The 15,008-nt window shown below is 35.6% G+C and overlaps 1 protein-coding gene across 1 annotated transcript; it reads right to left on the bottom strand.

Moving 5' to 3' along the window:
• Positions 1-1,670: 1,670 nt before the first annotated feature.
• On the bottom strand, positions 1,671-14,173 carry LOC142353604 (glutamyl-tRNA(Gln) amidotransferase subunit B, mitochondrial-like). The gene is made up of 5 exons (XM_075405890.1): positions 13,597-14,173; positions 6,825-7,051; positions 5,956-6,241; positions 5,385-5,756; positions 1,671-2,278 (listed from the first exon to the last, which is right to left on the bottom strand). Exons 1-5 carry the CDS (start codon positions 13,934-13,936, stop codon positions 1,671-1,673), a joined length of 1,833 nt encoding a protein of 610 aa, XP_075262005.1. The 5' UTR covers positions 13,937-14,173.
• Positions 14,174-15,008: the final 835 nt, after the last annotated feature.

The following is a 15,008-nucleotide window of genomic DNA, read 5'->3' as shown; positions in this document are numbered from 1 at the left end:
TGGGAAGCAATTTTAAGTTCGAGTTAAAAACTTCTTTGAGTTAAGAAAGAAGTTTTTTTTTAAAAAAAATAACTCACTTTTGGGAAATTCTGTGGACATCAAAGCTAAACCTGAAACTCACATCCCAAAGTTCATTTGAATATTTATCAGATTGAAACGCCACAAAATTGGCCAAATATGAAATTTGAAACCAGGAAAACAGCAAACAATGTGGCGCGGAAGAAGGAAAATTTTTCTTAATTCTTTATAAGGCTTTAGATTTTAAACACTTAAAAGTACTCGATATATTTCCAGTTGACCACCAATGTCTGAGAAGCATCAGCTTGATCGCTTCAAACACAAAACAATCAAACTCAAATACGGAATTTTTTTGGACATGTAGAAAATCGGATTTCTCTCGTCAATTTTTGCGTAAAATTTTGTTTAGCATTGAAGACCTTCCTAATTTTAACCCATCATCAATTCATTCAATAACAGGATAAAACAAAAAGCAACCAGTTGAGCAGAGAACGGTAAAAAAAAATTTTTAACCGTATAAGACTTATAATAACTTTGATAATTACGCTTTCCAAATGGTTTTATTTTGATCACCAGTCCAAAATTCTAAAGCAGTCTATTGTGTGGTTTCATTTCCAAAAAAAGTTCAAGTTTTAATTTGGTATTAGATTTTTCTCTCAATTGCAGCAAAACACTGACTAAAAACTAAATCCACAAAATCATTATGGGTTCTGTACAACAATGCTGCGTCGAATTGATCATATAAGGGCAGTTTTTATCAAAAGGAAAAAAAACAGTCAATATAGAAAAAAGCTAGGAAACACTGACTTGGTGGATTTGGTAGATCTAGTTTTAGTCAGTGGATTTAGTTTTAGTCAGTGTTTTGCAGCAATTGAGAGAAAAATTTATACCAAATAAAAAAATAAAACTTTTATTGGAAATGAAACCACACAATAGACTACTATAGAATTTTGGACTGGTGATCAAAATAAAACCATTTGGACAGCGTAAACATCAAAGTTATTATAAGTCTGATAAGGTTAATTTTTTTCGTTCTAAACAGTGTAGTCGTGTTCTCAACTTAACGCTTGATTGACTTTAAACTTCTTCCTCAAGATTACTCACAGCCAATCGAATGATCAAAATACAGAGTCCACTGCATGACAAAAAAAACAAAGAACTTCAGTGTTCGTTTAAAAAATTGTGGAAAATTTTGATTTCATACATTTTCTTTATTTTGTCATGTAAACACTGATAAGAATTTTTAGCAAATCACTGTCTGTATTTTTGAAGCAAAATTTTCTTAATGGCAAGCTAAATTTTCTTAATTTAAGCTAAATTTTCTAAAGGCAAATTAATTCACAATGCATGTAGTCTTTATTATCTGTTAAAATCACATCGAAATGACAGTTTTGAGTTTGTTCAGTTTTCATATTAAAAAAGTTGGTTAATCAAGGTTGTTCCAAAAATTATAGAAAAAATGTTGGCAACTTTGAGACATAAATTGGAACATTGTGTCCTACGCACAGTCTCGTATGAGCCGTCTTAGTGCAATGTCTAACAGCTTAAGGTTTGCATGATTTGAGTCCTGCCCCGGGGTCTTTTCAGCCCCGTAAATGAGCTGCTGATGTATATTATTCTTTCGACTTGACACCTTAACATAAAACGCTTCTTCAAGAACTTTTCAATTCATTTAATTTTCTCAAAAACAAACTGAACGCAAAATCAGCATCATGTTGGAATTTCGTCTTTCTTCCAAATTTATTACTCAATTTATGATATTTGATACACGATAATAAACTAACTGTGTCTATATTTGCCCCATTTTCAAATTCTTCAGAGACCAGCTTCAATCGTTCAAGATTTTGCGAGCAAAACTCTTCGAAAAGAATTTTTGTCTCATCGTTCGGAATTTTGATCACACATCTCTGATCACTAAGCCAATGTTTGAACACAGAAAGGTCGCGAAGTTGATCACGACTAACATCGTCCATTTTCTGCAATAGTTGAACAGCTCTTAAAATATGGCCACTGTCAATGAAGTTTTTGTCTTTCAAATTCGAAAGGTGAATAAGTTGAGCGTCGATTTGAAAAAGGAAGTCCCTTTTCAATGCAGGTCTAGCTTGCACCATAAGCGTGTTCAGCACCCAACTCAACATCGTATTGGCATTTAAAATGGTTACTTCGGGTGTAGAAAATTTGACGAGGTGGTTGAATAGATCGAATAGTTGATATTCAGACAGAACCCCAAAACTGTGCGAGGTCAAATTGAAGTCCGCAGCTGAAAAATGAAAATCCGTCATCAGAAAACACATAATTCTGAACGCCAAAAAAGACGACAGCGTGAATTAATATTCGCACAGTCGAAGTTTGTGCGAATATTGCAGTAATTGGAGGCAACTAATTTGATTCACCGTGTCCCAGTTTTTAAGAAATTGGGGATCTTTTCCTTTTGTGCCCCCCCAGTACAGTAAGTTATGCGCCCCCAGTTACAGAGCACGTGCCATTACATAGTAAATCATTATGTATTAATATGGCACGTGCGTCTGGGGAGTGCAAATAATATGCGCCCACTAAGCTGGGGGGGGGGGGGGCATAAACGGAAAAGATCCGAAACTGGAACAACTTTTGGAAGGTTCTGTCCAAAAAATGAACAATCATCAACTGATTGAACAAAAAAAAATCCATCTCGTCGTAGAGCGCAAATTAACAAAAATGACTGAAAGATTGCCACAATAGCTTCGCAGCTATGAAAAAAATAATTACCAAAAACAACTGGAAACATAAGCTGAGAAATAAAAATATTTCAAATTCAAATCCACTCAAAACTACTCTCACTAAACGACGGCTATCCATGGTAGACATCTCAATAACAGATCAGATCTTCGCAAAGTCTTGAAAACGAACGAAGCACAAAAACGTTTATAAAAACAGCAATCAATTAAAGCAAAACGAAAGACGAAAGAATAACCTCGCGTATAAAAAATTGGTCAAAATTGGCGTGCAGAGAAAAAAACTGTTGAGATTAGCGGTGTGAAAAACGGAAAAAACAAAAAATGAGCGTCAAAAAATAGTGAGAAATAGCCAAATTGCCGAATGAAGAAAACAAAGTTGTTCAAACTCCATTTTCTTACTGAACATTAAAATTCAAGAGAACAAATTCTACATCACAAAAACATAAACCGACTAACGTCGAATGAATTGCTCTCTAACGACAGGCGGGGGCGGGGGGTATTTAAGTTAGGTGTGAAGTTCAAAACCCGAGACTACCAGGGTAGCCATCAGACTTCTTTATCACTAAGCAACAACGCATTTGAGAATCAACCGCTAACAATTGCTTTTATATTAGCATTTAGTAGAAGTATTGAAATCACTCCAAATGAAGTGAAGCGTGAAAAAGTAAGAGAATGTTCCAGAAAATGCGCACAAAAACGGTCAAGCTTAAATTTTACAATAATTGCTTCAGATTTCGTTCGAGAGAAATCAATAAAAAAAATTATTTGATTTTTCTCAAAGTTTCGCTTTGGCGTTACCACAATCCCTACAGAAATTTGACATCACAATAATTTCAAATATCAAAATTTGAGATCAGATCTTTAACAAACAGTACAAGAAACATCACGAAACAAACATCGTCTTGGACCGCAAACAAGCACTCACTAGACGAACAAATTCATTTATTAAAACATTCAAATCCCAAAAACGGAGGAAAAACAAAGCATCATAGAAAATAAAAATCGAAGTGTGATAATTTGTTTCTGAGTTCACACTCCACAACAATTACTCTCAGTGCCACAATGTTCTGTGCGATCAAGGAATCACCAGAAACAAATCAACAAAACGATATACGCCCGAAAAGACGCAGCCCCACCCCCCAAAAAGGGAAGCCAAATCAAACTATAAAATATGTGTGGCAAAACCAATTTGACATAAAATTAAAAATGAATATTTAAAACTGCTATGAGAATGACGCTCGCGAATTGAAAAATAATTGTTTTTCTTAAAGACACATACTTTTCTCGCCCTCATAAAAAGCTTTAAAAACATTTTTTTAGTCTCTCAACAGGTTGACCTATGCACTTGTTTTCACAATCAATGCCACACGACTTTTACATCATGTTTCACGCACTCTCCACCGATTAAAAACTAAAGATAATCATAACTTCTGTGAGTCGTAAGCAAACTAATAGTCGTAAAAACTGTAAGATAATCTTAACTGCTTTTAGCCGTAAATAAAAACAAGATAGTTATACCTCCTCATAGTCTAAACAAAAGATAATCAAACGGAAGATAATCATTACTCCTCGTAGTCGTAAAAAGCACGCCCGAAACTTCATTGAAAGGTAAAAAAACAACAAATACCACAATAAAATCAACCGCAATATACCTAACTTCAACTTACAGCTAAAATGAACAGCCTGTTTTCCAAAAGTGCCACAAAAAGCCAGCCAAAATATTAATTCTGACAACAGCTTCCGTGTTGGAGGATAAAAACCATCAAATATAATTTACCTTGATAAAATTTGATCATGGATTCTAATCAGAATGAGCCCTCATAGTGGTTGATAGTCTAAATGAACGTGAACTAACGATTGGGATGCATAATTTTGTCTCGTTTCTTTTCAAGTTGACTTTGACCCCTATTAATTGGCAAAATTATCATTACAAAAACTCAGTTAAGACAAAAAGTCGGTAGTACGAACAAAATGCATAAAAAGACTAGCAACACTAATATAATTGGTTTGAGAGCAGTTAATAACCCGAGCCGGCAAATTGCCAGCCCTGAATCACAATTCAAAAGAATTAAAAAGCTGAATAAATTACTGACAGTATCCTTGAAGAACAACCTCTGATATCAATCAAATCACATACCAAGATGACCACGAAAGTAAGCATAAGCAGAACAATACAAAATCTGATAACATTTCGTTTCTACAAAAAAGTTGCATTTAAAACCGCAATTATGCATTATTAGAACACACGTATTACCTTTTAATACTATTTGTGCAGAAAATAATGTCAAATAAAGTCAAAATTGCTCTCAACAATCAAAAATCTGTTTAACAGCAATATCTTACTTCATTTTAAAAGTTTGAAAATTCACACCCTAAAACTCCGCTTACTATTCCAGCGTGACTTAAATCACGACTCCAATTTGACTTCTTTAGGACAAAAAATGTCAAAAAACTGTGAACAGATCTTAAAAAAACAGCGCTCCAATAAATTCAAATTCTTTGATTTGTAAAAGAGACGAGAGCGCCTCAATAATGACCGCTGAGATGTTGACGGCGGCTACTAATTAAATTTACCAACAGGAAGGAGTGAAAAAGTGACAGTAAAATATCAAACCATTTCTTCGAAAATATTGGTACATAAGTGTTCCTCACCAAGTTGATTTCTAATTCCAGCTGGCAATTGAGGAATACTGTTCCTAATGTCACTTATTACAACATCTGGCAACCCCGATTGGTCACTAGGAGTTGATTTGAGCACCAAAGGAGGCAAATTAGTTTCAGGAAGAAATCTATAGTCGTGAACTTTTGTTTTATCTCTCATCGCCACTGTTTTTCTCTCGGCCGACGAATTGTACGCACGCGTTTCATTTTCGACCAAAGCTGGTTTATCGTATTGGCTCGCTCCCTCGTAAATTTCAATTTGACGGAGGATTTCAAAGTCGATGGCTTCAGTTAAGAATTTGATTGAGTTGATGTTTTTGATCTCCACAATAGTGCCGCCCAAAAGCTGTTGACTGTCAACTTCTAAACATTCAGATCTTCGAAGTTCTGTCTTAATCAAATCAACTGAATATAAACGCATAATAACTTCCAATTTAAAAGGAGTTTTCTGAGCCTAGAATTATTATCCAGTTTAATGAAGACTGGTTTTGCTTGTTTTCAAAGTTGCAAAACCAACAAAAATCAATCTCACGGATCTATCTCACTAGCCAATTTCACTTACCAGGACTACAATTGGAATCTAGCTCCTCGACGTTGCATTTGAACGAGATCAGATTACGCAAATCTTGCCCGTCCTCAGACACACCATCAATTTGCAATTTTGGCTGCTTGTCTCTGTAGGGTACTTTCTGTGACGTCATTTGAGGGTGGAGACAGTGGGGAGGGAAGGAGTCGGGACGGTGGACAGACACAGAAGTGTCAACTCGGATGGTCCCTTCGTGGAATTTACACTCACACGTGTTCACACTTCTCAGAATTGACATGACTTCTTTCACGAAAGCAGCCACCTAACCACATACGTGTACATATTTTTCTAGATCCATGTATTTCGTACCCAGATTATACCTAAATGCGGCACAGGAATGAAACGGTGTTTGAATTTTTATTTAAAAGTTTCAAAATTAAACACGGGATGTGGCGAGCTGTTGGATTTGTCAGAAGCCAGCTGTGCCCAAGAGAGGATGGCTTAAGCGGCGGAGAGGACGGTTGAGCGGGCGGGTTTAGGGTTCCAATGGGGGAGAGGGGAGTCGAGCGTGCGTTATTTATTTACTAGACATTTATTTATTGGCGCTATATAGATTCAATTCAGGTATAGTGCGGCGCTATCAAAAAGCGATAAAATGAAATTATACAGCTTGCAATATTTTTCATTTTCTATATTTACCAGCCAATCAAAAGCTGCAAGCTTGATACCTGTTTTCGAAACTGGAAGTTTGGCCAGTTTTAATCCGACATCAATGTTAAGTTTCGACGAGCCAGCAATATTTTGACTAACAGACTTTTCCGATACAACCCCCCCCCCCCACCCCCACGCCCACGCCCACCCCCCCCCCCCCCCCACCAATACTCCTAGCATCTAAGCTCTCTGACCTGATATCCAAACTGGAAGTCTGGCTGTGTTACAATCTCCATCAATGGCGCCCCACATCTGTTCATATCAATAAGAACAATCTCATTCTGGTCATTGGAACTGGGCACATTGACAGTCTTGGCTGAGTCGTGTTCCAACTGCAATCTATCAAATCTAACACTCATTTCACTCAGTGCAGATTGACTTCGGTTGTTTCTGGTGTATACTGGGTAACTCATCTGTCCACCTTAACACCGCCAATAGTAGTGTAACCCACCAGAACAAAATAATTATAATTTTCAGAATAAACAAATATAACCGACTAACGTGTTAATTTATAAAAACATAACCGACTAAACGTTGGAAGAATTGCTCTCAAACGACTAGAGGGAGCTCTAATCGATTGCAGCCTGCTTCAGTCGGGAGGGGAGGGGGAAGTGAAGGGGAGCCTGAATGGAACTAAGAAGTTCAATAGTGGGCTTCAAAAAACCACATTAGAGGTTAACATATACCACTATTAAGATTTAAAGTAAAAAATGGCACCCGTTTCGGCGCACTTTTCATTTGAATTTAGGAATAAATTTCCGCAGTTGAATTCAGCTGCTTGAAATTGCGATTGAGAAAGAATTTTAGATCACGCGAAACGCAAAAACTCAAGGGCGTAAAAGTCACTCGAAAAGTCAAAATTGTCAAGCAAAAACTTTGCATAAAAAAAGACACACACGTTTACAATAACTGCTTTGAACTTCAATTAATACACATTTTGCAGATGCGTTTGTCCGTCCAACAGCTTAAGATAGTGCACTAATGCCGCAAATCTAAAACAAAATAATTGTAAAAATCAACTTTTCCAGTTTCATAACTAAAACTTACTGGTCTTATCGGTCAAAATATTTGTAACATTGGCATTTGGAAAACGTGATCAAAAGATAAAGCGAATTAAAAAACATAGCAGGACAAGTCCTGACATACAATTCAAAGAATTTTCATTAACTAAACAAAAGACAAGGCCTAGAACGGACTATGAGTGAATTGGCAAAACCATTTCTAAAAAAATCAGATAAAAAATTAAAAAAACATTCAATGTCGAAATGCCGCATGCCAACAAAAAAAACCAGTAGCGAGAAATGGAAATTTGGTTAAAAAACTAGGCCTAGAATGAACTATCAATAGATAGGGAAAACGCTTTAGAAAAAAATCCGATCCAAAAAATCGAAAAAAACAGTTAAAATCAGAGTGAAATTGCCGCATGTGAACAAAAAACCACTAGCGAGAAAGCGAAATTTTGGTCAAACACAGTTTTCTCGCTCTATTTTAAAATAACATCGATAAAAATTCAGGCCGCAAAACTACTCGCTTTTTCGCTCCACTTCCTGTTTCGACGTGACCAAAATCACTACTCCAATTTGACTTCAAAAATCATGAAAATTTGTGAACATATCTTTAAAAAAAATACAGCGCCCTAACACAATTCAAATTCTTTGAATTGTAAAAACCATAAAGTCCCCAATAACAGTCGCTATCGCTTCGCAGCTATTTATAACAGTGAGCATTTCTGAAGCAGATTTGGTATGTGAGTATTTCTGAAACAGTGAGTCCTATCCTCGATTGGACAGTGGGTATATATTCACATACACTCTTTATGACCAAAACAAATAAGCAAAATGTACAGAAACACAGCTAACCCAAACAATTTTCAAATCTTTTTCTCCTCGTGAAATCATTTTTCCCACTTCCTCAATGCTCAATCTTCTTTCTAAACACTAAAACGTAATCTCTCAGACCAACTAACTGTTCAGTGCTGTGATTGTCGAATAAAGAACAACTAAAACATAACCGACTAAACTTCGGAAGAATTGCTCTCGCACTAGTGGGAGCTCTAATCAATTGCAGCCTGCTTCAGTTGGGGGAGGAGAGCCTAAATGGGACTAAGAAGTTCAATAGTGGGCTTCAAATAACCACATTACAGGTTAACATATACCACTACTAAGATTTAAAGTAAAAAAAAAGACACCAGTTTCGTCGCACTTTTTATTTGACTTTTAGGATTATTTTGCAGCCAGTTGAATTCAGCTGCTTGAAATTGTCATTGAGAGAGAATTTTAGATCACGCGAAACGCAAAAAGTCAAGGGCGTAAAAGTCACTCAAAAAGTCAAAATTGCCAAGCGAAAACTTTGCATGAAAAAAGACACACACGTTTACAATAATTGCTATGAACTTCGTTCAGGAGCAACTAATAAACATTTTGCAGATGCTTTTTTCAGTCCAACAGCTTAAGCTAGTGCACTAATGCCGCAAATCTAAAACAAAATAACTGTAAAAATCAACTTTTCCATTTTCATAACTAAAACCTACTGGTCTTATCGGTCAAAATATTTGTAACATTGGCATTTATTGTTCCGAAATTTACTTCAAGAAATCGAGGAATAAATATGGACGGCTGGCTTTGTTCCGGAACAAATCGGAAAATCTTTTAAGCATCCCCGAGAAAAATGAGTGGCAGCATACAATAAATTACTGGAAACAGATTTTAACGAATTAACTGGCGTTAACTGATTTGAAGAGTGACAGCATATATTAAAGTACTCGAAACATAGATTTCAACGAATTAACGATACTAGGGGCGGGGCAGTTTTGGGTAGTCAATTTTGCTTGGTAACTGGTACAAAATTTAGAAAAAAAAACAAAAGAAGTAAAAAATGATAATTGTATTAACATGAAGATCTCCTAAAAATAAAAATTGACGCCCAAGGCTGATTAAAACTTTTATAGCAACCCTGTAAGCTGGCAAAGGCTATAATGCGGTGATCTTGATTTCTTCAATCAAAACAATTTCAATGGTCTCGGTGTTCTGTTCTTTTTAATATATATTCAGACTTCTATTAGTGACTGAGCTTTCAAGACGGAATAAACAGCAAAAACCGATGGACACTAAATTGCATTGGAGTCCCTCATATCGTTTTTAGTAGTTTTCAGGTGCTTTTTTTAAGTTCTGAAGCCGACATCATGGCCCATAGTCACTTTTTCGAGCCCAAGTTGTGCAGTTTTACAAAATTTTTCAATTCGTCTTAAACGGCACTCAAAATCACTTCAGAGAACTATTGACAAAGCCGAAATTTCTTTGAAAGCTGCATTTTTGAGGTATAATAATTGGTTACCCGTGTGCAAAAAAATAAATTTGAGCAGCCCAAAATATTCTCTGAGAACTTAGCTACAAGAACTTTTACAGTTTTTACAAAGTTTTGATGATCGTTCTCAAAAACGATCTAAGATTCTTCGACGTTTTTAGCTTTCTATTCTATTACAGAATTTGACCAAGAATAATTTGATTTGAAGAATGCATAATCAACAAACAATCAAATAGTACTGACTTTTCCAATTTTTTGAACTCTTTTTCTTTAAAATGTTGTCAATTTTTACTCAATAATCTCTATTATGCATTTGATTATAAATCTAATCCATGGCCCGCAAGATAATTTGCATCTATTTTGGCTAATCGGCTGCTTTTAATGAAAAAAAAATCAAAGTTAAATTTTGTAGACAATGGGTTGTAAGATAAATGTGATGTTCTCGTTTTTCAACGGAATTTATGTTTAATTTCGCTACAAAAAATCGAATGAAATAAAAAGCAGTGTCAGATAAACCAGTTTCAGTGGAGCTTTAGATTTTTCTTGTTTTCATTTCTTGGCATTTAATATGTAACAGAAGATGAAGGGAATTTTGTGGAGTTTTTGTTTGTTAAGAACATAGGGCTAAAAGAAATTCGAACAAAAGTGTAATTGTTTTGCCCTTGAAAGTTTCGCCTGCTATTTGTATCTGTTTGAATCCAACAATTTGCAAATAATTGTACCGATTATAAGTAAAAGATCCATGTTTTCGTAACAATAATTTTCTTTAAATAATCTGCATCCTTTTTACAAAGAAAAATATTGTTACGAAAACGATCTTTTACTTATAATTGGTAATTGTTTGCAAATTGTTGGATTCACCCAGATACAAATAGCAGGAGAAACTTTCAAGGGCAAAACAACTAGACATTTGTTCGAATTTCTCAAAACATAGAAACGCTAATAGCTTCGCTGTCGAATCATTTTCTGTCAGTTGAAACTCTAATCTATGAAACCTTCAGTAAAACAATCTAAAATCAATTTCGGCCGTCAAAAACATTGAATTTAAAAGGTACCAACAGAGAGAGAAACTAAAGCACGAAGAAGTTAAAGCACGAAGGACACCTCAAATTTTCAAATGTGTTATGTGAAAACTCTTCACAAAGTCAAATAATTTCACGCATAATTTTGGAACAGCCGCAAGAATAGTCAACGCGAAAGCAATTATTAAACATCTAAATTTCGCACCCACAAAAAATATTAAAAAGCACCCAAAAAGCACCCAAACTTCGCACCCAAATAAAATATTAATATTTAAATATTTTACTTGCTTCGTTCTGCAATTATTTTATAGTGCTTTGAGGCAAAAATCTTTTCATAACATTCAAAAATAGTATCATCAGCTTTAGGATAATTGAAATTTGTACAAAAAATAAGAATTCCATGAGCTGGGATTTTTCAATCCTACCAAACTGGATTGCATTGGCGCTCTGTCTTCTTCTTTATGATGTGTGCAGACATTTTACGATAAATTTCAGCTTTCAAAAAGTAAAAAAAAAACGGGTAAACCCAAAAGGGCACTAAGTTGCATTGGAGCCTCTCAGCTAGTTATAAAAATGTTGCAGTACTTTTCGTGCTGAAGTTGACATCATAGGCTTTTAGTCACTCGTTTTCCTTTTTGAGACAGTTTTGTATTTCGTAGTTTTTTGTTCAGTTTTGCGCCTTTATTAGATGGCACTCGTAATTTCTTTCGACTCTGTTCTTTTAGGTAAGTTTATCGGTAAAGCCAACTTTAACTCAAAAGTTTTACAGTTTAACAAAAGTTTTTTTTACCTGTTTTTGTTCTAGGGACCTATGAAATCAATCATACGCTCAACAGTCTGCAAATTTAATTAAGCTCCATAAAACTGTTTCTGAGGGTCTTAGATGCGAGATCTTTTAGTTTATAGTAATTCTGCATATTTTTTGCAAATACGATCTTTTTATTATAGTTCTTTATTTTTGACTGACTGTGCTTCTCTTTTGTATGTCGAAGCACGTTTATGCAAGCCGTAAATCACTTGCCCTGTAAAATTTGATCAGACAGACTTTGTTATGAAGACTGAACTTCGTAAAAACTGCACAGTCTCAATAATTGTTCTAACCAAACCTTAAGAGAAACGTGTTTTCTTTATTCATTTATCACCCAAAAAGGGTTTTCACAAAGCAAAAAGGTTTTCTTTTACTTTGTACACTACACAGAGGAAAACTCTTAATGCCAGAAAAACAGAAGAAATAGGCACAGACATTCAATAATTGACCAAATGTAGTCAACTTTCTTTCACTAAAACAAAATTGAATTGATAATATTCAAAAGGTCATCTAAACCAAAACTAAAAAAACTCAATTGAACCAGAAAAATAACCACAGAAGGAAAAAGTTTGAAAACGAACACAAAAATTACCGAAGAAGCTAAAACGGAGAAATCACAAAATAGCTCAAGATTTTATCTAAAATTCTATTATATAATTTAAATCGTCAAAAATTCTGCTAATCGCATATTTACTTCAAACAACTACATTCGAAAAACAATGCTGCGAAAAATCCGCAAATGACCAAAATGTTTTATTCGCTTAGCGAAAAATTATTCTCACCTGCTTTTCTCGCTCTCGCTCAAAACTGCGGTACGATCAGAAAATCGATCTCTTCTCTGAGCTCTTCAATTCGTTCAGGCATTTGACTTAGACACTTTACGGTCATTGGCTTTTACAGGTTTTTACGGTCATTGACTTTTACATTGTTTTATAAATTTATTCCAGAAATTATCGATCGAAAGACGCTCCTCCAATTCTCTACAAGTCCTAAAATAGCGCCGCTAGAATAATCGGGCAGAAGAGACGAGCGCGGCCAATAATAATTTCAAACAAAATTTTCATTCTACTCAAACCGGTTAAGATGAGCGCGATGTTAGCAAGTTATAAGGTTTTCAAACTGGCAACATCACATTTATGTTAACCAATTCGATTAAATGAATTTTGTTTGAAATTATTTAAAATTGAATTAAGCCAATTAAACTGCAGAAAGTTGTAGATTATTTATTGCCTCTGCTACAGAAAGAAAAGGTAAGGAAATCCCTTTTTCCAGTTGAACTCGTATCGAAATGCAATGAGTTTAAAAACAATTCAACTTTTCTGCTCAATTTATTTGATTACAGTAAAAAGATGAGCAAAACAATTATTTCACAGGCTAGTCATTCCCGACTATCAAGTAAGGAGCGAATCAACATTTGCATTTTTCATATTTTGATTTGAAATCAACGTTTCGCGCTTCTCTTTATAGACGTTTACAACAATTGCTTTAGTCTTCGTTCGAGAGCAATTCAAAAAATCTTTAGTATTGGAAAAAATTTGATGGAAATTTTTGTCATGTTGCCTATTCTCTATCATAAACCCACAATCAATTGTCTTTCAATGGGGTTCGTTTTCGTGGATTTTAAAGACGCAACATCTAATTCCCTTCAAAATTTGCTGCACATCAATTTTGATTTATCAATTGTCTGGAGTCGACAGCCAAATTTGTGTTTGCAACCTATCACTTCACTAACCATGATTGCGTTTCCGTCAGAAATTCGCAAAACAATCATGGATCTTGCCATGTTTTTAACGCTTTTTATTTGTCTATTATATCATTCATTTCATCCCTCACCTGATGCTAAGGGCATCCTCTGCTGCGTGATCTGATAGCCAGCGGGCAAATCAGCATAAAAGTAATGTTTTCTATCAAACACTGACACCTTGTTCACGTTCAAACCAAGAGCAAGTGACGTTTTCACAGCAGATTTCACACAATACTCATTCAGTTTCGGAAGAGATCCAGGCATGGAGACATCAAACAGGTCAAAGTTGGAGTTCAGGGAGGATTTTGAGGGGTTCGAGTTAGGGGCAGAGGAAAATAGTTTGGATAGAGAGTTTACTTGAGCATGGATTTCTACACCCACCACGGGGATCCATGGAAATTTGTTCAATCTTACAGCGGCTAATGTCATCGTGCGTTACGTAATTACATCATGAGCCGAGCTATTTTATTTGTCACACAAATTTGTCATATTGTTTTTATGAAGGAATGGTTTGTAGAAACTAAGTGTCAACTATAATCATTAGCAATTCTGAAATCATCCAGTCGTCATTATTAGGCCATTTGCCCGAAACTTTTGCAGGGAAAATAAAAATGGCAAAGCTTTTAAGCAGCAACTAGAATTACAATTGAGAGCCGACACTTGTGAATTATGATACGAGAAAATCGACAGCAAAAGAGTCGCACATTGAACGCCAGAGAAATATAAAAAGGACCGACTGACAAACTCTCCAAAATATGACAGCTCGTCTCTTTCTCCTTGAAATGGGACAAAAACTTTTTACCGCAAAAACTCAGTTTTAATGGACTGCATGAAACGTCATTTTTGATTTCAACACAGCACCAAAACATCATAACATAACCGACTAACGTCGGGCGAATTGCTCTTAAACGACCGGCGAGCAGTTGGCTTCGTCAGTAGCTAGCCACGGTTTAGTGAGGCTAGTTTAAGCTTAATAGAAGGGGCGTAAGGTGGGCGCAACGGGGTGCACCGCTGCGGGGGGTGCAAAAGTGGATTGGGGGAGGGGACTGATGTGGTGGCGGTGGGTGGGGGTGTGAGATCAATTTCTAAGAACCGCCCTTCACACAAGATTATAAGTCTCAACTTAATGCCCACTGGGTGCTACTTCTTTATCCCGTTTCAAAAGACAAAAAGTCAAATGCGTCAGATCAAAAATCGGTCAAGCGAAAACTACAAACTCCTTTTGAGCATTTAACGATTTCCTAAAAAATTAAGTCATTTATGATAAAAAACACTTCTACTATAACTCAGCGTTAATGAGGATATGATGATATTACGCAACATAATAGCAGCTGAAGTGCGGCATCAACAAAAGAGAGAGAGAGAGAGAGAGAGAGAGAGAGAGAGAGAGAGAGAGAGAGATAAAACGTGAACGAGAAAGGGAAGGAAAGAAACCCTAGCCGACAGAGATAGTGAGAGAGAAAGAGAGCTAGGATTATTTTCCATGAAGGGATTCGACTCT

Source organism: Convolutriloba macropyga, chromosome 14, assembly GCF_964194025.1.
Source record: "Convolutriloba macropyga chromosome 14, txConMacr16.3, whole genome shotgun sequence".
Classification (NCBI taxonomy): domain Eukaryota; kingdom Metazoa; phylum Xenacoelomorpha; order Acoela; family Convolutidae; genus Convolutriloba; species Convolutriloba macropyga.
Note: the sequence above shows the minus strand (reverse complement) of the source record. Positions and strands in the feature narration are given on the sequence as shown.